Source organism: Callospermophilus lateralis, chromosome 1 (genome assembly GCF_048772815.1).
Source record: "Callospermophilus lateralis isolate mCalLat2 chromosome 1, mCalLat2.hap1, whole genome shotgun sequence".
Taxonomy (NCBI): Eukaryota; Metazoa; Chordata; class Mammalia; order Rodentia; family Sciuridae; genus Callospermophilus; species Callospermophilus lateralis.
The window spans coordinates 171,393,962-171,420,431 of NC_135305.1; the positions used below are offsets into that span (position 1 = coordinate 171,393,962).

General features: G+C 43.1%; 1 protein-coding gene across 15 annotated transcripts in view; it reads left to right on the forward strand.

The window, feature by feature from the left end:
* Nucleotides 1-26,470, forward strand: part of Cadps (calcium dependent secretion activator) — a 480,817-nt gene that overhangs the window by 85,871 nt on the left and 368,476 nt on the right. For all 15 annotated transcript variants that reach the window (XM_077105438.1, XM_077105450.1, XM_077105449.1 and 12 more), the window contains one exon: nucleotides 15,356-15,469. In XM_077105438.1, coding sequence (XP_076961553.1) covers nucleotides 15,356-15,469 — 114 coding nt within the window. The remainder of the gene's footprint in view (nucleotides 1-15,355; nucleotides 15,470-26,470) is intronic.

The window sequence follows — 26,470 nt, forward strand, 5'->3', positions numbered from 1 at the left end:
CATGCTCTTTAGATCAATAAATCCCTTGGGTTTATATATATTTTTGTTGTTGTTCAGACAAAGATAATTTGCAATTTGTCAAAATTCATCAAGTTATCTTCCAGCTTAAGAATCTGTACCCTAATCAATAAAGTAAGTCAAACAAATTTAGTGTTCATCTACAATGGGATGGCCTGTGAGTTTTTTTTTTGTTTTTTTTTTTTGGTACCATGGATGGCACCCAAAGGCACTTTACCACTGAGCCACATCCCCAGCCCTTTTTATTTTTTAATTTTGCTAAGTTGCTGAGGACCTCACTAAGTTGCTGAGGCTGGCTTCAAACTTGCCATCCTCCTGTCTTAGCCTCTGGAGCCCCTGGGATTACAGGAGTGCAGCTACACAGTCATCTTTGTATTTGTTTTCAAATGTTTGATATTTTCCTTTGTAAATTATCTAATTTAATCTGCACAATCAAAATATTGGATAGATATATGGATACCCTCATTTTTTAGACAAATGTAGAAAATTTAGGGAATAAGCCTAAATTTCCCTGTTGGAAAAGCAGAGAAGACAATCATCTTTATTCCCCAGCTAGGGACTTGTTCAAAAATACATCCATCCGTGTTTTATGACATGTTCACTTATTTAACAGATATAGAAGACTCAGACAGCTGTGTCTCATGCGCTCTCCTAGTTCAGGAGATTCCATAGCGAGGGGAACAGACCCAGAAGTAGACCTTCTGGGCACATTCTGACAGCATCGGATTCACTGTCTGTCTCTGAATACCAGGGTGGAAGGCATTTCAAACTGAGGGAGCGGTGGATGTATATAACTTCCTCTGGATGCTCACAGAAGGTTTCCTAGAGCATCATTTTGTTTGAGTTTGGTATTAAACCTAGGGTAAGAGACAGGAGGTGAAGCATTGCAGACATTCCCCAAGTTCTGTATTGGGACAGAGTTTGTACCTGCATGAAGATTACCCAGCTGCTAGATTCAAATAAGAATTCTAGATTTTAAATAGGGGTGATGGAATTTCTTGGAAGTTTCAACTAACACTGTCCACTCCTGCCGCAGTCTGGCTGGGCACAAATCACCAGCCACTGAAGCAGGAAGGAACTTTATTTCTGAATTCCCGCGAATGCCACCCACGCGGCCTTCCCTCCCAACACACCACACACCAACCGGAAATCCCGCCTCCGGCACTTCCCCAACCAATGGGAACTCTCCGGGAATCCCCGCGAGAACTCCAAAGTAGCAGGCCGAGGCGGACAGCAGGGGTCTAATATACACAGCTCGACATAACCATTATCATCTCAATGGCTTGCTGGCCTCTCAACCACTCCGTTCTGGCAAAAATGCCATGTGTCACTCGGACTAGGCTATGGCTCTCAGCAAACTCCTAAGTCAAATACTGATGGAAGAAGGAGGGGGATGGAGAAGGGGGAGGAGAGGGAAGTCCAGAGCAGCAGGAGGAGAGTGTGTCAGCTTTCCAGTGTCACTGGATCACAAGGAAAGACTGCTCAAGTTTCAGGAATTTTGTGAGCCACACAACGTCCCAGTAGTAGCTGGAAAGCCATTAAGGTGGAAGCATTTGGATCAGGGACATCACTGAGTGCTACAAACCAGGGATAACTTTTTTTCCCTCCTCTCGAAGATCCCGTTCCTAGGCCTCCACCAGCACATGGTGACATTTTTCCCTATGAAAAATTCAAAACCAAAAGTTTAGTTTCCATTTTTAGAGAAGATAATCAGCTGCTTCTTGTCTTCGCGAAGACTATAGTTCTAAAGTAGAAATTCACGGTAGAATAATGTACCCTAGACTCTGGGCCCAGGGGGCTGTGGCAGCGGGATTTTCTAATCCTCATTTCAGTGGTGACTACCTTCCACACAGGGGATGTTCACAAAGGCAGGAAACGGCATCCAGTGGCGACTGGATCCACTTTCAGAGTTTCAAATAAAAGAAACTTCATTTCCTGTCACCCCTAAATACACCTACCTTCATTTTCTACTAAGTCCTATTTAGTCTTCCGGAATTGCATGGAAAAATCTAGTCTCTATTTTACCTGATGTTGTAGGATATTCAATCCATGTTGAAGAGAATAAGAAATATCTTACATCTGTCCTTAAGATATCTTAGATGGGTGCCGCAGTCCGGCTGCAGCAAACTAACCTGGGGGGAGGAGGGTGATGAACAACTTGTGTAGATTGATACAGCAGGAGTAGGAGCCGTTTATTGTAGGACAGGAGGGTATTTATACATTCCACACAGCTTATCTTAATTAGCATAAACTAGATACAGCAGTCAACCAATAAGGAATCTCCACACTTAATGGCTCGCTTTTGTTACTTCACAAACCACTCCCTCTGGCATTTTGCCAGGCACCATCCAGACTTGTTTACAGACTCTAACATTTCCCTGGCAAAATGCCAGGTGCCATCCTGACTTGTTTACAGACTCTAACAGATCTGTCCTTAAAGTTCATGCAGTCAGTATTCCTTGCATTGGCTCTCAACCTGGTGCATCAGAATGCTTGGGAAGTTTCTAGGGGATGGGGTAGAACTCAGTGGCATAGCATGTATGTGGCATGTAGGAGGCCCTGGGTTCAGTTCACACAGATACAACTTTTTTGTTGTTAAAATTGTGTTCCTGTCACTAGACATCCTGAGTGACAGGTCTATGGTGGGGCCAGGGATATCAATATTTTGGTTAATGTGGATGCAAGGTGGGTGATAAAGATCTTACTTTATACCCATACTATACACATAGGACTAAGAGTCCAGAGATCAGAGAGTTGAGACCAAAGGTAAGTGGTTTAACACAAGGAGGAACAATCAGAGAGAAGGGACCTTAACAGCATTTTGATAGACAAGGTGGAGCTAAGGGAAGGGAGAAGAGAAAGAAGGCTTGCCTAGAAATGGTACAGATAGGCACAGAACTCTGGACTCGCTAAACTGCTGCTAATCAACCAAAGGACCAGGATTCTAGACACAGCAGAGAAAAGCCATTGTCTCCTGATTTCAGACCAATGTACAAGGGAAGAAAAGGAATGTCCCTTACAGAGACTTCCGTGATATTCCGGAGAGCACTTGGGAGTACTTACTTGAGCAGGAAATAAATACCGCTTGTCCACTGTTGAGATCAGTGAAGTCACTTGTCTCGAAGGAGGTCCCTCTTCCCTACGGTTTCCAAGGAGGAACCAAAGCAATTACAAAACCGATGCCTTTAAAATATGAGTAATACCCTGCCCAGGTGCCATGGGCCAAGCCTGTCATCCCAGCAGGTCAGGAGGCTGAGGCAGGAGGATCATGAGTCCAAAGCCAGCCTCAGCAACTTAGTGAGACCCTCAGCAACTCAGTGAGACCCTGTCTCTAAATAAAACACAGAAAAAGGGCTGGAGATGGGGCTCAGTGGTTGATGGCCCCTGAGTTCAATCCCCAGTACCTGTATGTATGTATGTATATAGACACACACACACACACACACACACACACACACACACATAATACAAAATCACAGAGGAGAGAGTTAAATCAACAATAAATATCATTTTAGTATACAGAACTCATTTGTGAGTACAGAGGGTCTCTGAAACCACTGTCCCATATTACCATGTGACACAGGATTCAAAAGCACTGGTGGCTTTTGACTTTTTTCTGCTTCTGAATTTCAGGGCAAACTTCAGTGCCAGTGTTTTCTGTTTGTCCCTTGGCGGTGTGTGTGAGCCACTGTACTTGGGTCTCTTTATAGAAGCTCGCTAGAGGGTGTGTGTGTGTGTGTGTGTGTGTGTGTGTGTGTTTAATACATTTTATTTTTTAGAGCAGTTTTAGGTTCACAGATGATTTGAGCACAAAGTCCAGAATTCCCATAGACTCTGTGTCCCTCTCCAATACAGTTTTCCCAATTATTAACCTCTTGCTTTAGTGTGAGCCTGTGTTACAGTTGATGACCCATCAGTAATCCATTACTAGCTAAAGCCCCCACCCCGTATGCATTATTAATTCCTGTGTTCTAGTTGTTTCCAGCGTCAGAGCACCTTCCAACTTGGCCACATTTCTTCTCTCTTTCTGGATGCTGGTTGGAAACTGCTAGAATAAGCGGTTAAGCTTTGCATGTTCTTCCAAATAGCCCAGCACCCTGAAGAGGAATTCCAGTCCACTGTACCTGTTATCACTGTGCATGACTGACAGGATGAGATTCTTATCTCAATCAATTTCAATGAAGTTCATGGTCCCAGTTTGGAGGGTACAGCATTAAAGAATTTTATACAGCCTACCCATAGACCTCATTCAGGTTTATTTTTTTTCCCCTTTGAAAATAATTGCAACGGATAAGTTCATTATTAAACCTCCTAAGACCCGATGGTATCTAGTGATTAGTGATTTCATATATTGCTGCACTGGCCCTTTTAATCTGGGTTCCAACCCAAGGAAACGACCTGCCCATCCATTCCCAGCCGCCATGACTTTTACCTTTGGACTGCTCTGTATGCTTGCACCAAGAGCTGCGTCTCACTCTTTTTGGGGGGTCAGCAGGGTTTAGATCATACATTGACAAAAGAAGTTCTTGATGGAACCCACACTCTCTTTTTTCTCTGTGCTCATTTTGTACCCCCATCCTGGAATAACCTTCTCCTGCCTCCTCCCAACTTCCCCAGCTCCTTCCTCTTCCCCCAGCTATTCCTGTCTTGGTAAACAAAGATTCTGTTCCATGCAAGACCCTCCTCTCCCATGCCACAGCTTCCATGAAATGTTAGGTTATTGCACATTGACCCTGAAAAGTTGTTCCTGTGCCCCAGTCCCTTGTCCTGTCAGATCATACGGGTCTTCTGTACAGAACACATCAGGGACTTCCATTGCACGAGGTGCTCAGTCCTAATGTCCCACTTTAGGATCCAAAGCCTGATACCTGTTCTGCTCTCTGCCTATTCTGTTCTCACACTGTTCACCACGATCCTCTCCTTCTAACAACCTTGGAACATTAAAAGCTGGTCAGGTTGTTGGATTCACTAAGTTAATATTTTTTAAAGCATCATCTACATACCCCTAGTGATTTATAAGCTAATTTTTCTAATACTACTGAGACATTATTTGCTTTTCTCCTAACTGTGTTGACATTTGCAAAAATGGTGCAAAAGCACTGGTGGAAAACTGCAGATGCCCTGTTACACCGAGGTAGGGCCAAAGCATACTAGTAGTCATTCTTCTCCTCATAGTTGCGTATAAGCTGCTTAGAAACTGCCATCTTCACTGAATCCTTTTCTTGATAAAGCAGTAGGAATTATTTTTATTAACTTTTAATCCTTGAATACACATCTTTTTTAATATTCTGCATAGTAAAATGGCAAGTACAGATAAAAACACTAGGACTCTATAACCAAAGACAGCGTCTCATGGGAAGGACATATAATATAAAAAAAGTTTATTGATGCTATATCAAATTTTATATTGCTGCTAACTTTTTAAATATTTTTTTAGTTGTTGATGGACCTTTATTTTATTTATTTATGCAGTGCTGAGAATCGAACCCAGTGCCTCACCCATGCTAGGCAAGTGCTCTACCACTGAGCCACCACCCCAGCCCTTGCTGCTAACTTTTGAGAGAATACCACCACCACATGAGCTTTGGTAGAGTATTAGAGACAAGTATCCACATTTATCTGAAAAGACTATTAAATATTCTTTCCTTTTCCAATAACCTATCTGTGGGAGGCTAGATTTTCTCCATATACTTCAGCCAAAACAACACTGCACAGCAGATTGCACATAGGAACAGAAATGCAAATCAACTGTCCTCTGTTAATCTCTGAAAGAGACTTTTAATACTATAAAATGTTGCCAGTCTTTTTACTTATTCTTTTGTTTTGGAAAACATTGTTATTTTTATAAATGTGTGTTACTTACCTTAACCCATGAGGAGTTTATTTATCATTATTTTTAGTAAGTAGTAAATATTTAAGAAAAACCCCAATTTCTTTTTTTTTAATTTTTTTATTAGTGTGTTATTGTTATACATAATAGTGAGGTTCATTTTGACAAAATCCTATCTGCATGGAATATAGTATCCTCCACGTCAGTCCCCAGTACTTCCTTTTTCTCTGCCCTCTTCCCTCCCCATGTTTCCCTTCTTCTATTCTAGTGGTCTGCCTTCTACTTTTTATTGTTTGTTTGGGTTTTTTTTGGGGGGGTGGCATGTACCAGGGATTGAACTCAGGGACACTTAACCACTGAGCCCCATCCTAGCCCTATTTTGCATTTCATTTAGAGACAGGGCCTCCCTGAGTTGCTTAGGGCCTCACTTTTGCTGAGGCTGGCTTTGAACTCGCCATCCCCCTACCTCAGCCTCCCAAGCTGCTGGGATTACAGGCCTACACCACTGTGCCCAGCTATTTATTATTTTTAAATTGGTGCTTTATAGTACACATAAAGGTGACTGTGGTATATTCACATATGTACGTAGCATAATTTCATTCCACAATTTCTTCTCTCTCTCTCTCTCTCTCTCTCTCTCTCTCTCTCTCTCTCTCTCTCTCTCTCTGTCTCTCTCTCTCTCTCTAGATCCCTTTGTACCACTAAACCGATCTCCCTTCTATTTTCATGGGATCAACCCTCTTTTTGCTTCCTTATTTTGCTCTCGCTTTTGTATATGGGAGAAGACAGTCAAGCCTTAACTTTCTGAGCCTGGCTTATTTCACTTAGCATGATGTTCTCCAGTTCTAATCACTTACCAGAAAATGCCCAATTTTGTTCTTCTTTATGGCTGAGTAAAGCTCTAGTGTGTGTTATATGTACCACATTTTCTTAATCCACTCCTCCGTTTGACAGGCACCTGGGCTGGCTCCATAACTTGGCTATTGTGAATGCTCTGCTATAACATGGATGTGCCTGGGTCACTATAGAATGATGATTTTAGTTCTTTTGGATAAATACCAAAAAGTGGGATAGCTGGGGGGAAAACGACAAAGTTGCTATGAACAAGTTGGAGAAAAGATGGCCTTTTTAACAAATGGTGCCAGGAAAAGTCGATATTGAATGTTTATGAGGATGAAGATATAACCCTCTCTCCCACCCTATGCAACAATCAACCCCAAGAATTAGACCTGAAACTTTGCAACTGCAAGAAGAAAATAAAGCTCAACACACCAACATATGGGCACAGACACTGACTTCCTTAACAGGACCCTTAAAGCACAAGAAATAAAACCAAGAATCAAAAAGTGGGCTCTCAAAAAATTAAACAGTTTTTGCACAGTGAAAGAAATGATGATGAGGGTGAAGAGAGAGCCCTACACAGTGGTGAAAATCATGGCCAGCTGCTTCTCTAAAAGGGAAATAATATCCAGAATCTATAAAGAACTGAAAAAATGTAACCCCCAGGAAACAATAAATGGGCAAAAGAACTGAATGGATATTTCTCAGAGGAAGAACTACGAATGACCAACCCATTTATGACAAAATGCTCAACGTCCCTAGCAATCCAGGAAATGCCCATCAAAAGGACACTGCGGTTTCATCTCACTCCAATTAGAAAGGCAATAGACAGACAATGATAAGTGCTGGCAAGGACGTGGGGGGAAAGGTGCATTCCTCCATTGTTGGTGGGGCTGCCCGTTAGTGCAACCACTGTGGAAAGCTGTATGGAGAGTCCTCCAAAGACTTACATTATGATATTGACTCCGAGAGCCATCAGGAGATACAATACAACCTGTATAGACTAAAGCTCTTTGGAGTCCTCAACAATGTTGAAGTGTTTAAAGAAACTTGGAATTAAAAAGTGGAGAAATGTGTGACAGCTGAAAGGACTCTGTTATGGCTTCCATCTGGAATGTCCCCCAAGATCTCAGGTTGAAAACATGGTACCCAATGCAGCAAGGTTCAGAGGTTGGGCTTTCAGGCTCTGACCTCAATGCAGCAAATGGATTAATCCACTGACAGCTGAATGGGCTGCTGGGTGATAACTGTAGGTATAGAAGGATGAAGTAGATCACTCGGGGTGTGGCCTTGGCTCCTCTCTTTGTTTTCCAGCTGCTGTGAGCTGAGCCAGATTCCTACATCTACCCCATCCCTCCACCATGATGCTCTGCCTCACCTGAAGCCAGAGCTCATGGATCCACCCAACTGTGGACTGAGGGCTCTGAAATCATGAGCCCAAACAAGCTTTTCCTCCTCTAAGTTGTTCTTGTCAGACATTTTGGTCACAGCAATGAAAACCAGGTGAACACAACCTCTTCATGAGGCCTTTGCATTTAAAACTCCATATCTCACTTCCCCACGGAGGCATCTAAGTGAACACCGCCTGAGCACTTCTAAAGTGGAGACACATATTCTTACTAAATAAAAATAATAATAACTATTGTTTGCAAGGGTTGAACATTTGTCCTACTAAACAACAACTTTAAAATGCTTTGTCAGAGGGGCTGGAATGTAGTTCTCTTCTTATTCTCACCCCTTCTCTGCATTTCTTCCTCTCCTTCCATCTTCAAACCAACTATTAGCCCCGATTCACTCTCTAGATTCATTCTTCTTATTTTATTCCTCTTCTGCGAGGTGGTTGTCTTCTGAGAGAACTCCCATTCTGCTCCCAGGATCCCTTCTCTTCAGAACTCTTTGTGGGAGCATCACGTGGTGGTCTTGTCTCTCTTCATTCTTTCTTTCCTACCCAAATAGGTCCTAGAAATAATGGAACTGCTGGGTCTTTCTATTGCTCAATGATTTTTTTTTTCTTTTTGGTACCAGGAATTGAACCCTGGGGCTCTTAACCACTGAGCCACATCCCCAGCCCTTTTTAATATTTTATTAGAGACAGGGTTTTGCTAAGTTGCTGAGGCTGGCTTTGAACTTGAGATCCTCCTGCTTCAGCCTCCCGACTTGCTGGGATTAAAGATGTGCACCACTGTGCCAGGTAATGTTCAGTGGTTTTAAAATGCACAGTTGATTTTTTTAGAGTATAATTAACTTAAAGATATTCAGCAGCTACCCTAAGATAAAATGCACATGTGTGTGTGTGTGCGCGCACACACACACACACTCAAAAATTTGTGTATATAGCAGATTAATATTTTTTTTCTTTAAAAATGCCCTCCTGGTCTTGGATATAATTTGGTCGTAGAGTGTGCACTTCCCATACATGAAACTCTGAGTTCAATCCCCAGCACCGAAACAAACAAATGAAAAGGAGCAATTATTAAAATATGGGAGGTATATGGAACCCATCTATTTTAACTATAGCTGCAAAATAAAGCCTGCAATTTCAGATACTATTGCTTAGAACAAGCTCAGTTTGAAAAATGAAGTAATTTGAAATAATTTAGGGCAAAAATATAAAGCAAATATTCATACCTTTGGTGCATAGGGAGAGCTACTCCTAAAGATATTACTTGAGTGGCAGAATATTGGGAAACAGGTTCAAAATCCAGGCCAGGGGTTCAGCCTCATTCTGAATTTTTCCCACCTGCAATAGTTTCGCCCCTCAGCTTTCGTCTTAGAATGATTCATTCATGTTTTTCCATTCAAACAGATCTTTTTATTCAACCCAAATGAATGAAACTCACTTAACACATCCTTTTCAGAACATATTATATAAATGTATCTAATATAGAAGGTGAGAAGAATTTTATGTAAATAAGTAAATAGTTGGTTAAGTGTGATATGATTTCTAAATTCCCTAGAAGCAAGATTTCATTTAGGACAGAGAGTATTTTAATGTGCTTATAAAAGAAGACCTTTTGATATTTATATTTTGCCTAATATCAAGTGTTGCTCTCTTTAAGAAAAGGAAATTGAATAAACATTGCCCTCATCTCTCTGAAGGAACTGATGATTTTTAAAAACACTTGTTGATTTGATATTTTTGCCACTTTTCTATAAGGAATAATAGTCATTAAAGACCCTTGTTGTTGTTGTTGTTGTTTTTTTTTTTTTTTTTTTTAAATGGAGCTCCTATTGTGAGCTTGCAGTATATAGTCCTGGTATTGTGCTTTGTGTAGAAAAGGATCCCACCTGTGTGTATAATTGGAATGTCTTCTAGCATTCAAAGATGGTTTCCTGCTTCCTCCCACCTGCATTTGGAATGCTCCCATATTAGATTCAGTCATTTAGGATAAGCATTGCTTCCTTCTTCCCACATAATAGAATTGCTGCTGTAATCAGAGGCATGCTAATCAATAAACGCCTTAGTAATGCGTTTTCTTTTATGATAGAGAAGGTCACACACGCCCATTAGGAAAGCATTTGGCTGCAAGTAAGAGGATACACACAGTTGTGGCACACACCTATGATCCCAGTAGCTTGGGAGGCTGAGGCAGGAGGATCGTGAGTTCAAAGCCAGCCGAGGTCTTGTAGTAAATCCAGGATTCTTCTTCACTCTGAATTTGACTTTCTTTCCTGAGACCAGCACTTAGAACATGTGGTTTTTTTTCACCATAGGTCCATGTTTTAATCAGTGTTTTCACTCTGTGACCTGACAAGAACAATTAGAAAAGTTTATCTGGGGGCTCAAGGTTTCAGAGGTCCCAGTCCATAGACAGCAGGCTCCATTCCTCGGGGCTCAAGGGGAGGCAGGACATCATGGAGGAAGAGTGTGGTGGAGGGAAGCAGCTCACATGGTGATCAGGAAGCAGAGAGAGACTCCACTCTCCAGAGACAAATAGAGACCCCAAACCACGCCCCCAATGCCCCCTCCTCCAGCCACACCCACCTCCTCCAGCCACCACCCAGTTAATCCCATCAGGGGTTCATTCACTGGTTGGGTTAAGGCTCTCACAACTCAACCATTCCTCCTCTGAACCTTTCATTGCCTCTCACATGATCTTTTGGGGGCCACTTCACACCCTAAGCCATGCCAGTCCATCTGACACTTCCCCTCTGTGCTGAGTGGATTGCAGATGGTCTGAAATGCAATGGGACTTTTCAGTACTTGGTTCATGAGGTAGACTGAAGCAAGGGCACTTGGATAGTTCTAGCAAGAGCTGCAGCCGCACTTTCCTCTGCCATAATTACCCTTTCATCTTTTCAGGTTTTCTGCTCTTGGAACGCGTTACAGCAACTCCCAGTTCTGGCCTCGATGCACAAGTGGATTCTATCCATATTAAATGCCGCCCACTGGACTTCTGTTTCCAGAGGGTTCTCTCTGTATGCAGCTTGCAGAATCCTGCTTATCTAGAGTTGTACACCTGGCGTCAGTTGCTCTGGGACAATTATTTTAGTTTGTTCCTGTAAGGTCACCTTCTGGGTTCAATCCTATCTAGGTTACCCAGAGGTCAACTCTGCCCCCAAAATTAATTCTCAGGCTCACTGTGTTTTAAGAGCGGCTAGGTAAGATTTTCCATTCACTCCTGCAGTTGGCAAAGAATGCTGGGAGGTCAAAGTTGAACCTGTGATCTCTGACTTGAGGGCTAAGGTTGTACCTTGGCCATTTTACATCTCCAGAGCCTGTATGCAGTAACCACCGGGTGAGTCAATGCCTGCATTCAGCAAACCTTAGTTGGAGTCCATGATGTGCCGTGCAGTAGAAGCATACCAGAGTGCAAGATGGGTGTGGATCTTGTACCTGTATTCCTCTTGTGGATGGGTGCCCATTGAAAAGTCAGCACAGTTTGAAAATAAAGAAAGCCCTGCTAACCATAACTGATGAAGTGGTCAGTTATGGTGGAGTCCTATGTTGGAACACCACACAGCAATGAGTTTGAGCAAACTTGGATGAATCTCATCATGTATGGTGCACAGGTAGCAAGTTGAAAACCAGGCAGAACTAACCTAGGATGATAGATATGAGACTCATAGTCAGCTTCACAAATGACTTTGGGGACCTGAAGGTGCTTCTGGGTTCTGGGTGATGTTCTTTATTTTGATATGAGAGTTTTTTTATTTAACATTTTTTATTTGTCCTTTTCACATATAATAATAATAGAGTGTATTTTGACATATTCTACCTACATGGAATGTATCTTCCCATTCATGTGGTTGTACGTGATGTGGAGTTACACTGGTCGTGTGATTATATATGAACATAGAAAAATGATGTCCCTTCATTCCACTGTCTTTCCTATTCCCATCCTCCCTCCCTTTCCTTCATTCCCCTTTGTCTAATCCAGTGAACTTCTATTCTTGCCTCCTCACCCCCTTATTGTGTGTTAGGATCTGAGAGAACATTCAGCCTTTGGTTTGGGGGATTGACTTATTTCATATAGCATGGTACTCTCCAGCTCCATCCATTTAGCAACAAATGCCATAATTTCATTCTCCCTTATGGCTGCATAATATTTCATTGTGTATATATAGACCACATTTTCTTTATCCATTCATCTGTTGAAGGGCACCTAGGTTGGTTCCATAGCTTAGCTATTGTGAATGGAGTTGTGTTGTGGTTTGGATGGGAGGTGTCCCCCAAAAGCTCACGTGTGAGACAATGCAGGAGGGTTTAGAGGAGAAATGATTGGATAATGAGAGCCTTAACCCAACCAGTGAATGAACCCCTGATGGGATTAACTGGGTGGTGGCTGGAGGAGGTGGGTGTGGCTGGAGGAGGGGGCATTGGGGGCATGGCTTTGGGGTCTCTATTTGTCTCTGGAGAGTGGAGTCTCTCTCTGCTTCCTGATCACCATGTGAGCTGCTTCCCTCCACCACACTCTTCCTCCATGATCTCCTGCTTCCCCTGGAGCCCTGAGGGATGGAGCCTGCTGTCTATGGACTGAGACTTGGAAACTATGAGCCCTTGAGTAAACTTGTCCTCCTCTACAGTTGTTCTGGTTGACTCTTTAAGCCATAGCAGGAAAAATGGTGACTAAAACAAGCTGCTGTAAACGGCAGTGTGGCTGCATCCCTGTAGTTCACTCATTTTAAGTTCTCTGGGTATATGCGGAGGCGTGGGATAACTCTGTGCCAGTTTTTGTGCTGATTGTTTTAATCATCATGAGCACACCCCAAGGTCGGTGCTGGCCCATTATACAGGTGAAGCAGTTGAGGTTTTCCCTGCGACACACCCAGAGAGCTGACTGAATAAACTCAATGCTTGTTTACTTGGTGGTGAGAAAGTAGTGGATGTGCATGTGCAGGGGGCAACACAGTTCTGCCATCCAAATCCCCACCCTTCACTCCCCTGCTGCTGGGAGTTGATTCGTTGAGGGAAGTGTGAGATGTTTTGTGTGGATTTGTGGTGTGTGTTCTCTGACCTTGATTGAAATCAATGTTCCTGAAGATTCTTTCTCTTTTCAAAGTTTGATACTCTGTAATTTCTCCTGTGAAATCCTAAAAAAAAAAAAAAAAAAAAAAAAATTGCATTCTTCATATGCTTTTCCCTCTTCATCTGAACTGCAAAATCCCTGAGGAGAAACCCTTATTTGTTTTGATTTCTAGTGCCTGATCTTAGTCAGTGAGATCAGGGGTTGAGTATATTTTACTGAACACCAAAGCATGGGTCCTGGTGCAGGGAGGGGCAAATGGTAGTTGCTTTGCAATTATTTGTGAATAAATGAACATCATGCACATCTAATGGAAGGTTAGACGGGTAGTGGATTTGTCCTGGGTCATCAAGCAATCATCATTATTCAAATGATGCTATATGGTTTTATTTCAATTAAGCACTTAATATTGTATATATATGCACAATGAAACATAACTGAGCAATAAAAAAGAATGACTTTATGGCATTTGCTGGTAAATGGATGGAACTGGAGATGATCATGCTTAGTGAAATAAGGCTATCCTCCCCAAAAATCAAAGGTCGAATGTTTTCTCTAATTTTTGGAAGCTAACATACAACAAGGAAGGGTAGGGAGGGGAAGAATAGAAGTTCGATAGGTTAGACAAAGTGGAATGAAGGGAAGGGAGTGGAATGGGACTGGGAAAGATGTGGAATAAATCTGACACAATTTGTCTGTGAAGATATATGAATTCACAGTAAAACCCACCATCGTGTACATCCACAAAAATGGGGTCCTAATTAGAAAAGGATATATTCTATACCCATAAAATTATATCAAAATGGATTCTACTGTCATGTATAACTAAAAATAACCAATAAGAAAACAAATAAATAACATAAAAAAATTAAGCATTTAAGACAAAAGCAAAATTTATTGTTCTCTCCTGCTCCATTACCCCAACTCACCCCCCAAAATGTTACAGAGCTGGGCCTGACCCTGCTTGGAAGGAATTCTGAGCAAGAAATTCTTGGCCTTGCTCTGTTCTGTTCTGTAAGGATTTGTGACTGAAGTCAGTTATGTCCGGCTGCAAAAAATAAATTCATGTTAGGGTGGCATTTTTATGAGCAAATGAATTGTTGCCTCATAGTTTAGCTCAAATGGTTTCAAGCACATTCAAAATAACTATGATTTTCTCTTCATCTCCACTTACAATATCCCTGGGCCAGAATAGGAAAGCTTCAACAAAGTGACTTAGAAGTGAGTTCATTGTGCCAGGCATGGTGGTGCATGCCTGTGATCCCAGTGGCTCAGGAGGCTGAGGCAGCAGGATTGTGAGTTCAAAGCCAGCCTCAGCAACTTAGTGAGGCCCTAAGCCACTCCATGAGACCCTGTTTCTAAATAAAATACAAAATAAGGGCTGGGATGGGGCTCAGTGGTCAAGTGCCCCTGAGTTCGTTCCCTGGTTCCCGCTACTCCCCAAAAGAAGTGAGTTCATCGCATGCTGAAGATCTGCAGCATCCAGTACAGTAGCCAGTAGCCAAGGGGCCCTTGAACACTGCCCTGTGGTTACTCTGAACTGAGATGTGTGTAATAAGGGTAAAATACACCTGATTTCCAAAACACAGCGTTGAAAGTGTAAAATGTCTCATAAATTTGTATAATGATCACAGAATAGAAATGGTCATATTTTGGACATTTTGGGTTAAATAAAGATATTAAAATTCATTTCAAATTTTCTTTTCTTTCTTTCTTTTTTTTTTTAGGTCAGGGTAGGGGGTTGGAGCACTTAGATTGAACCCAGGACCTCATGAGCATTCTCCTGTTTCTTTTAATATTTTTGAAATGTGGCTTCTAGAAAATTTAGAATTACAAATGTAGCTACCATTGAACAGAGGCACTCCCGGATGGAATGACTGTGAATTTGCCCAACACCTAACCCCTCTTTATCTGACCCTGAGTCCATGGTTAGCAACCCATTTCCATCTCACAAATATCGCAGATAGAAGTGACCCCACAAAAGTCCCATAAAAGGAAGATTGAGGAAAACGAAGGCAATTACTATCGAGTCTGACACATGTATTCTGTGTTACCTTTGCCTCTAAGGCAGTTTATTTAACTGGGATTTGGAGGACATTTTAGTGGTATCTGCTAATGACTGGTCTCTTTGGTGGAAAGTCACCATTAACTAGCCTTGTCCTGAACAAGCTCATTTCTCCTGTTTTTCGGCTTCTTGCAGATCAGCAAACAGCAGCTGCAGACCGTCAAGGACCGCTTTCAGGCCTTCCTCAATGGGGAGACGCAGATCGTGGCCGACGAAGCCTTCATGAACGCCGTGCAGAGTTACTATGAGGTGAGAATCACCAAGCAAGCAGCCCAAGGCCCAGGCTGCCCAGGCCCCAGGTGCAGGAATTCTGAGCTATTAGAGACAAGGAACCAGACCCTTGGGCTCCTGTGGGGTTATCCCTCCTGAGGCAAAGGGGGTGGTGATTTGTTACAATGTTAAGGAATAATGGCATTTTGCTTTAGGGACCCTGCAAGTACCAACTATTGTTGTTTTTCTGATGCTGGAGATTTAACCCAGGGGAGCTTTACTACTGAGCCACATCCCCAGCCTTTTTTTTTTTTTTTTTTTTTTTTTTGTAGAAAGGATCTTGCTAAGTTGCTGAGAATGACCTCCAACTTGAGATCCTCCTGCCTCAGCCTCCCACATTGTTAGGATTAGGAGTGTGCTGCCATTGTACTCAGCCAAACTACAATTTTCTAACAGTTTTTTTGTGCTGAGTGTTTTCAATAGAATTGGTAACATTCTTATGAGTTAGATCTTGCTAAATATCTCCATTTTACTGATGAAGAAACTGAGACTCAAAGAAATTAAATCAGTTAGTCAAGGTCATGTAGCTGTTAAAATGTTGTAAGCTAAGACTTTGTGACCAGAGCATTTATCCACCGCTTCAACCATTTCTAATGTAGCTGTGATGGTGATGCATGCCTGTAACCCCAGTAGATCTGGATGCTGAGGCAGAAGGATTGCAAGTTCAAGGCCAGCCTCAGCAATTTAGCAAGGCCCTAAGCAATATAACAAGACCCTGTCTCAAAATTTTAAGAAAGTCTTTTTCTAGAATATAACTGGGAAACAAATTTTAAAAATTAAAAAAAAAAAAGCTGGAATATAACTCAGTGGTAAAGCCCCCCAGACTCAATTTGATTCCTAGAACCACAAAAGAAAAAAAAAAGAAAAGAAAGAAAGAAAAAAAAAACCATAAAACAAGAAAAAATTAAAGGGATAATTGTGCCTCCCAAGGATGGTGGCTTAACAATCTCCCTTGTGTTTTTTATTAAAATGCTGCCATGTGTGGGTTCCTTCCTAGAGATTAACATTCTGTCCAAAATGCAGTACTTATCTGAAGGAAAAAAACCTACAAAGGAGAGAACGTATCTCTCCTGAGTACATATCTCAGATTTATTTTCACCACTGGGCCTCCAAGTTTTATTTATCAATACAGTGGATTTGCAAAGAAAAAAAAATTCAAGTTTTTTGGTTTTGGTACTAGGGATTGAGCCCAGGAGTGCTTAACCACTGAGCCCCATCCCCAGCCCTTTTTGGTATTTTATTTAGAGACAGGGTCTCACTGAGTTGCTTAGGGCCTTACTAAGTGGCTGAGGCTGGCTTTGAACTTGTGATCCTTCTGCCTCAACCTCCTGAGCCACTGGGATTCCAGACGTGTGCCACTGTGCCCAGCTCCTCCAGTATTCTTAAGTTTCATAAGTATTCTTTCTCAATGTGGATATTATCTGTCATTTGTCCATCATTTAAGAAATAGGCATGCCATTTTCTGGAAAAACGGATGGAACTCGAGAGCATTATGTTAAGCAAAATAAGCCAAACTCAGAAAGTGAAGGGTTGTATGTTTTCTTTCATATGTGGAAGATAGAGAGGGAAAAGGGGGGGAAATAGCAGGGGGCGGTGGTCTTATGAAAATGAAGTGGTCTAGCAGAGCAGAAGAAGGGGAGCAAGAGGAAGGAAAGGGGAGGTCCTGGGAAATGAAATCGACCCATTTGTATTATTGTATTGTGTGCATGCACAAACATGTAACAATGCACCTCACCCACTATTATGTAAAATTATAAAGCACCAATTTTTAAAAAAAGGTTTTTTTTTAAAAAAGAAGCAGACATACCCTACCTTCCCATTGGCAATGTTTTCCTGACATGCATATTTTCAGAAATGACTACGTAGACCTTAAAAGAATTTTACTTTATATCCTCATCTATGTTAATGTGAACCAGATAAATGTTATCTGTATTTGGAATGCCATGTCCCGGATTTCTTATCCACCCTCAAGGCTAGTTTAAAACCATTAGATTCTAACTCCTAAACACCAAAAGCTGATGGCATCCTGCCATGTGCAATTCAAAATAAAAATAATTGTGAAACAAGTGTACGAAAATCCAACACGATCGGATCCTCGCCCCAACAGGATTGCTTCATTAATTTTCTTCTTCCTTCCCTCCCTCCAGCTCTCCTTCCTTCCATTATTAGACAGAAAATTATTTCAGAACAAATATGTTGGAGCTCCTGCCCCTCAGATGCTCTAAGCACACCATCGATCTTCCCATTGGCCAATTCAATCCACAATTGCTTTCAATATGGTAATTGATTGACATCCTAGTTGAGAGATCCTGATTTGGTAAAACTCTCCTTCTCACTGATTGAAGTATTTGATTCCTTCTTTCATGCCAAGATGCCGCAGTCTGGCTGGGCACAAATCACGAGCCACTCACAGCTTTGTAGATTCAAACAGCAATTCTTTATTCCCGATCTCACACCGGCCGTCTACAAACACGTTCTGGGGAAATCCACGTTCTCTGCCCAAATCCACACCTCCACTGGGCTTCTGTCTCCCAAAAAATACTGTCTGAATCCTTAAGAACTCAAGAGGAACTCAGGCAGCAGGATACGCCCTATTCCCAGCAGGAATAATCTTCCTAAACCGGGAACGCCCTAAACTCGGATTATCCTAAACCGGGAACACCCTAAACACGGATCCGCCCTGGTCCTTGAGCAAGGTCACCTTCCAGGAGTCCTTCCACTAAGCAACATGGGGGTACACTGGCAAGGAAATTGTCATACCTACTTGGCTAATGGCTCCCAGCACCAAGAGTGGAGCATGATTGCAGTGAGATCTTGTGAAAGCATCAGCTGGTTTGCTGAGTAGCATTTAACAGTAAACAACCTTTGTTTCTGGATATTTGTTGGTTCCAACCACAGACTCGTTTTACACAATATTTCCTTGATGGGATTTCTATATGAAGCTGTTTTAGAAGTTGAGATCATTTTTTAGCCAGGTGCAGTGGCACACGCCTATGATCCCAGCAGCTCAGGAGGCTGAGGCAGGAGGATCTTGAATTCAAAGCCAGCCTCCGCAAAAGCAAGGCGCTAAGCAACTCAGTGAGACCCTGTCTGTAAATAAAATACAAAATAGAGCTGGGGATGTGGCTCAGTGGTTAAGTGCCCCTGAGTTCAATCCCTGGTGCCAAAAAAAAAAAAAAAAAGAAAGAAAGAAAAAAAAAGTTGAGGTCATTTTTATACTTGTGCAAATTTAAATCTTTTTTTTTTTTTAACTTTAGCAATTAGCATCCATTATTGTCAGTGAGCATTGGTCTTGCTGTTTTATCTGATGTCATGCAATTTTTCAGTTGAATTTCATGGAGAGTAGAAATGGAATTTGGAATCATAGTGATGTATGGCAGGGACTAACTTGAGTATATGTAACCAAAGATTGTGTCTAGAAAATGCCTAGTAATGAAATTAATTTCTCCCTCTTTTTCAAGTTCTGAAAGCCAGTAGGAGAGAAACGTGAGAACCCTTGTCAGAACAGACCCTTATCAGTGGTTCCATGTTTAGACTCATTCACTGGAGTTTATAAATTTGTAGATTGCACATCTTAATTAGGAAGCTCATTTGACTAATGACACAAATTAAAAGAAAGTGCCATTTCTGTTAATTAAATTTGAAAATTAATAGTCGTCACCAGGCTAATGAGTCTCTGGGAATCGTCATGATATCTAAAGTGATCCCGATATTTTCTTTTATAGTGTCTGGTTTATTTGAAAGAGCTTCTTTGGGGTCTCGTGAGAATGCAGGCCAACAAGAAATTACTGAATGTTTAATGTTAGGATTTGAGTAACATAGGAGAGAACGTGGGGCATTAACGATCTAACTGCTGTCTTCATTAGTAAGCTCTGGAGAGTCTCAGATTCACTTTTCTCGAGAAGTCTGATCCTCTGAAGCGGAGGTCCTCAGTCCAGGGATCAGGGTTCATACTCAGCCTGGCTGAGCTCCAGATCCAATCACTCCTGGGCGGTGGAAAGCTAGCACCTTCCCCACCTGACTCTGGGGGCTGGTGTATCCCCAGTAAGCCTTTTGGACTAGGATTCTTTGAATTCCAAGTGACAGACACCCACCTCAAATTGGCTTTAGCCTAAAAAGAGAGATGTTTGCTCAAGTAACTCAACAGGCCAGAAGTAGGCCCTGCTTTAGCCACACAGAGACAGACAGAGACTCCAGATTGGCCAGTAGGCCAGAAAGATGGGCATCTTCACCCACTTCTTTTTTTTTTTTTTTTTGGTACCAGGGATTGAACTCAAGGCTCTTAACCACTGAGCCACATGCCCAGCCCTTTTAATTTTTTTTTTTTTTAATTTAGAGACAGGGTCTCACTGAGTGGCTTAGGGCCTCTCTTTTGCTGAGGCTGGCTTTGAACTTGGGATCCTCCTGCCTCAGCCTCCCGAGCCACTGGGATGACAGGCTTTATGCCCGGCCCTTCCCCCCTACTTCTCACATGAGTCCACTCACATGTGAACTTCACTCTTGAGCAGGTACTCTCCATGGAGAAGACACTAGACCCTTCCACCAGCTTTGCAACCCCAGGGGCGAAGAGAATGCCTCTTTGCTGAGAGTCCCAGCAAAGACCAGGGGAGATTTCCTAGAATAGCCATGGTCAACTGTACCTTCCTGAGTCAATCACAATGTATGGAGGACAAATATAGCCCAGGGGTACGGCCTGCGATGGATGGTACCACCCCTGGAGCCTGAAGTCAGACTCGGCCTGCGGCAGTCACAGTGACACACCGTGGTTTCCGAATAAGAATTTAGGGTGTTTGATGCTGGAGGGTGAATGGAAGCTCCAAAGCTGAGATCAGCCAACATTCTCCTTCCAAATGGATTCTTCCTCCCTCCCTCCCTCCCTCCCTCCCTCCCTCTCTCTCTCTCTCATCATACACTCCATCTTACCATACCACATGTTTGCATACCAGTTTACCAACATCACTGACAGTTAAATATATATATCAACTTTTCCTTTAAAACTTTTGAGATTATTGTCCTAGGAAAGCGCAGTTTAGGCCTTAGAATTGTTCGGTAAGAGTGGTGATTTATCAACATGCTAAAGAAATCCAGAGCCATTTTTTCAGAAGTAAAAGCAGTGGGGAGACACTGTTCTTTTCCACATCTGAGCCCATGCAACTTTGGCCACCCTTAACGCTAGCTCCTGTGGCCTAGGATCTGAGCTGGAAGGTGAGGTTGAGGTTCCCATGACTCTCAAGAGTATATGGGTTACTTTGTCCTTTGCTGGTGGCCCGGATTGTCTGAGCGGATTATGCAGAGCAGCAGAATAAGCCTTTAAGCCCTTGGTTTATGGCATGAGGGCGGAGGGCTGGAGTGCATGCTCTGAAATCTGACTCGAAAGGCAACTCCATCCTGTCCCCACACCCACAGACCTGAGATGGGGCATCAGAGGGGCCACTACACCCTTCTGGACTCTCAGCTCCTTTAAGATAAACATCTTGGCCAGGTGCAGTGGTGTGCACACCTGTCATCCCAGCAGCTCGGGGGGGGGGGGGGGGGGGGGGGGGGGGGGGGAGGGGGGGGGGCTGGGGAAAGAGGATCAAGTTCAAGGCCAGCCTCAGCAACTTAGTGAGGCCCTAAGCAACCTGGTGAGACCCTGTCTCTAAATAAGATATAAAAATGTGCTAAGGATGTGGCTCAGGAGTTGAGCACCCCTGGGTTCAATCCCCAGTACAAGGGAGGAAAAAAATAAAACGACAGAATTTATCACTGTGACCCAAGCACTCTAATTGGTAGCAGGAATCTGTGTCCATATTCTACACAGACTGCCCCACTCTTCATATTGATGGGGCGGCTGGAGGAGTTATCAGGAAGCAGATTTATTTAAGCTGCAGCGGTCCAGAGGGACTAATGCCTAAAAATCCCTGGACCCTGAGTCTGGAAATTCTTTGAAATTTATACCCAGTTTGTGCGGGGTGGGGGTTACATAAAGGTGGTAACATGCCAGGTAACATTGTAAAACCATTCTTAGGCTAAACAGAGGTTTCCCAAGTTTTTACCAAGGAAAACAGAAATAGTAAGTTAGTACAATGAGCTCTCTTTGTTTGCTTTGGTACTAGGGATCCAACCCAGGGGCACTGGATCACTGAGCCACAACCTTAGCCCTATTTTGTATTTTATTTAGAGACAGGGTCTCACCGGGGTTGCTTAGCACCTTGCTTTTGCTGAGGCTGGCTTTGAACTCGAAATCCTCCTGCCTCAGCCTCCCAAGCTGCTGGGATTACAGGTGTGCACCACAGTTCCCGGCAACAATAAGGCATTTACAAAAGAGAGGAAGCTTCAAACCACATTGAGCTCTCAGGTGTGCATAAATGATATGTGTATATACGTCTATGTGGGTTTGCATACTACATATGCATATACACACACATACAGACATATGCACATGTCCTGGAAAGTTGCATTATTGATACATTAAGGTTATAGGGAGAGAAAGGTGGCACGGTACCATGTGCTACATGTATACAGCTGCATGTATTTCTATGCATGTGCTACCTAGCAATAATAGAAGAGAAATCAAACTTAATCAGTCCACTGCCTGCTTTAAGGACCTGGGAAAAGGCAAGGGAGGTGCAAGGAGGAGACAGGGAGAAGGTCTGCAGAGACAAAAGGGAGATGGTTTGCTCTTGGCCTATTTCCACCTACCACCTGGCCGTGGCCCCAGGTGTGCTAAAGAAATCCAGCCCAGGACCCTTTACCTTTTGTTGGGGAGTATCTTTAAACCCATGAGGTGTCAAGTTTTCAATCCTGCAAGCATTTCAATGAAATCGACACACGTGCATGAATATGGGTTGGAAATCGTAATATAGTATTTAGTATATAATTTACTATTGTAATATTATCAATGACATCATTGTGTTAATGAATATCATCACCAATCATTCACCTTTTACTTTTCCCAAAAGAATAGAATTCTAAAAACAAAGATCTATTTCAAAGTTATCATAAGTGGTCTATTTTTTGCTTAATTTAAGTTTTTAGGTGTCCCATAAATGAGATCATGAGACATATGGGTTAAGATTAAAAAGCGCATTTTATTTTAAAAATTAACAGGCACCCAGCCTCAAAGAAAGTAAAATTTTGTATTTTTTCTTTTTCTTTCTTTCTTTTTTTTTTTTAGTTAGAGAGTGGTATTTTAAAAGACGATAAAAGTAAGGGATGTCAGCTATAAAATAGTTAGAGAATGTAGGGGAAAAAATCTCTGAATTTAAATGGTTAAAATACTTATATTCCTAGACAACCATGCTTAGATTTTTTATATATCTTTCCAGGTATTTGAGCATAAAGGTAACTATTAGACTCCCATTATAAACTGGGACATCATAGCAAAATGTTAATGCCCATCTCTCTTATTTAGAGCAAGTTGTTTTGATCTCCTTCCTGTACAAAACTCAAATATATGACATATTATCACTAGTAAAATGCCATATGTGTATGGTTCTCAATCCAGGATCATGCTCTTATCCCAAGCCTCATCTCAGAAGGCTCTGACTTAAAAGTATATCTTAGATAACTTGAGATACCAGTTATATATATATATATATATATATATATATATATATATATATATATATATATATATATATATATATATATATATATATATAATTTTCATAGCTGCATATTTCCATTAAAATAACTATAACTTTTAATCACATTCTGATCCCGTCATGGGCAATGTACTAATGAAATGGAGGCATGATCTCATTGGATGCTTATCAAAATCCTACTGTTAAAGTTTGTTCTGATCCTCATTTTACTTTTTATTTATTTATTTATTTAGGTACCAGGATTGAACCCAGGGGTATATAACCACCTAGCCACAGCCCAGCCCTTTATATTTCATTTTTTTAAAATTTTGAGACAGGGTTTTGCTAAGTTGTATAGGGCCTCGATAAGTTGCTGGGGCTGGCCTCAAACTTGAGATCCTCCTGCCTCAGCCTCCGGAGCCCCTGCGATTACAGGTGTGTGCCCCACCACACCCAGCCTATGATCCCCACTTTAATGGGGAGGAAATGAAAACCAAGGACAATTACTGCTCAGGTGACAGAGCTAGGAGGCAGAAGAGCCTAGATTTGAACCCACGTGGTATGATCCCAGAGCCCCCTGCCCTGAACACAATGATGTTGGCCCCATGCCCTTAATGAAGGGCGACCATGTGTTGCTGGTTGGCGTCTGGGGTTTTCTGAATCTCATTGACTTTCTGATCTGTGTTGGAATGATAAACTTGTTCAAAGCAGGAAAGACTCTGTCCTGGCTTCTCAGCCTGTCAGCAAGTCGTGGGAGCTGGACCAGCCTCACCATGTACTAGAGCCACGCGGAGCGGGTGTGTTCCTGAGTTTCCAAACCGACTTTGGTGGCTAGACTGTGGGGGGACGGGGAGGGCTGATAAAGGGGCCACACTTCTGGATTGACTGCCCTTCGCAGCCCCCTATTTCTTTATCTCCCATCTCTCGTGATGACCTGTCTGGGGGTTGGCAGAAGAGTAGAGGGGGTTTATGGATGGGCTGCCAAGAGTGGCACCCGAGGTTAAAGTCCCATGTCAGAGCCACTAAGCCACACACACACACACATACACACTCACACACACACAAGAAGCCGCAGGAAAGCAGGTAGAGCGCCCAGCACACGTGAGCTCCAGTGGTTGTTGCAGACGCCCAAGCACATCCGTCCCCTGTGTGGGGGTCACGGGGAGGCTGGCTCGGGCCCCACTTGCCTTATGGCGGGCAGAGAGGCCAAGGCAGATGATGAGCCTGGGAAAATCAACTTCCTGCTGTCCCCTTCTCTCCCCGTGGCTGTCTGGCCTCCTTAGGGCACTTCACCTTCCCCTGTCCCCTCAGACTTCAGCTTCCTTTGTCACCCTGTTGACAAAGCTCACGGCCCCTTTCTGGGTCCCGGAGGTCACATCTCCTTCCGCTTTTCAAAGTCCTCTCAGTTTGATCCTTGGCCAGGGAGGAGGGGTGATGAGCCTGCGGGGACGGGGCAGGAGAATGAGGTTGATGGAGGTGAAGTGACCGCTAGGCCACCACTCGTGGGTCGACAAACATGTGCTGTGTGGCTGCTGGGCACCCAGGGGAACGTGTCTGGGATTCAGGGCTCCCCAGCCAGTTATGGACACCAGCTGGGACTACAGTGTCAACATCCTACCTGTCTCTTAACTCCTTGTTATCAGGTCCCTGGGGGAAAAAAAATCTAGTCTCACTAACTTGTTTTGGAAGACCCATAGGGCCAGGCACGGTGATGCACACCTGGAATCCCAGTGGCTCCGGAGGCTGAGGCAAGAGGATCAGGAGTTCAAAGCCAGCCTCAGCAACTTATCAAGGCCCTAAGCAACTCAGTGAAAACCTGTCTCTACATAGAAAACATTCACCCTTTGGTTTGTTGGGATCGGCTTATTTCACTTAGCATGATATTCTCCAACTCCATCTATTTACCAGCAAATACCATCATTTCATTCTTTTTTAAGGCTGAGTAATATTCCATTATGTATATATACAACATTTTCTTTATCCACTCACCCGTTGAAGGGCACCTAGGCTAATTCCATAGTTTAGCTCTTGTTAATTGAGCTGCTATAAACATTGATTTGGCTGTGTCACTGTAGTATACTGATTTGAAGTCCTTTGGGTATAAACCAAGGAGTGGGATAGCTGGGTCAAATGGTGGTTCCATTTCCAGTTTCCTGCGGAATGTCCATACTGCTTTCCAGAGTGGTTGCACCAATTTTCAGTCCCACCAGCAGTGCCCTTAAAATGCAGGCTAATAGCCCTGATGCCAGCAAGCTAGGGCCAAAGCTGGCATGGGACCAGGTTTAAAGTGCCTGTCACAACAATACATTGCCTTTCCAGAGACTTCTTTGTGTGCCTCAGAACTTTGGTCTTCTTTGAGGTCTAGGCCTGCAGCTGAGGCTCACAATAGGTTAGACAGAGAAACCATCTGCATGTAGCATTCCAGGTTTTCAGTGAGTTATTTAGCTCATTAAGACTCCTCCGCCCTAAGCATTCATCTGGAACTTTTCCTCTGTAATTGATTTTCAAAGGACCTCCAAGGTCTCAACCAAGTCCCAGTTTCAGGAAGTGGGGAGCGGGCCCCTCTCTATGCTGTGAAGAAGCCCCCAGCCCCACTTCCTAAGCTAATTACTTCATACAGCCAACAGTAAACATAAGTCACCTTTGTGACATCTCTCCACCCAAAGAAAGTGTTGCAATAAAGCGTGAGGCATCTGGATGCCCTCCAAGTGCCCCCAGGCAACACCACCTCCCTCCCGGCCAGCCAGGGCGCTTCCTCCAGCCGCACAGAGGAACATCCGACATTTGCTCTGCCTTTCGAGGGATCTTTATGCACCTTACGAAGTGTGACCAGGACACAGCTCAGTAGTGCCTGTTGTTCCCTCTCTGAATATGAGCCTTGTATTACATCCCAGAACCATGTAGCTCTGTCACTTTGGAGTGGTGGGTAGTGGACCGAAATCAAGAACTCTTAATAGGTGGCATGATGCCAGAACTCAGGCACAACAGCCAAACCACTAAGGGAGGGTCCCACCGGGCGGAACAGCCCCAGAGAGAAGGAATCAGGTTGCAGTAAAAAGACCAGATGTTGCTGGGTATGATGGCGCAAGCCTGTAATCCCAACAGCTAAGGAGGCTAATAAGGCAGGAGGATCGTGAGTTCAAAGCCAGCCTCAGCAACAGGGAGGCCCTAAGCAATTCTGTGAGATCCTGTCTCTAAATAAAATACAAAATAGGGCTGGGGATGGGGCTCAGTGGTGAGTGCCCCTGAGTTCAATCCCCAGTAACCCCTGCCACCCAGAAAGAGACCAGATATTGGTCATTAGACAGTTTTGGTGACCAAGAACGATTCCTTTCCCCTGTCTTGGTTTTTCTATCTACAAAGCAGACAGAACAGAGCACCACAGTTCATTGCTAATTTTCTAAGGGTCAGGTGC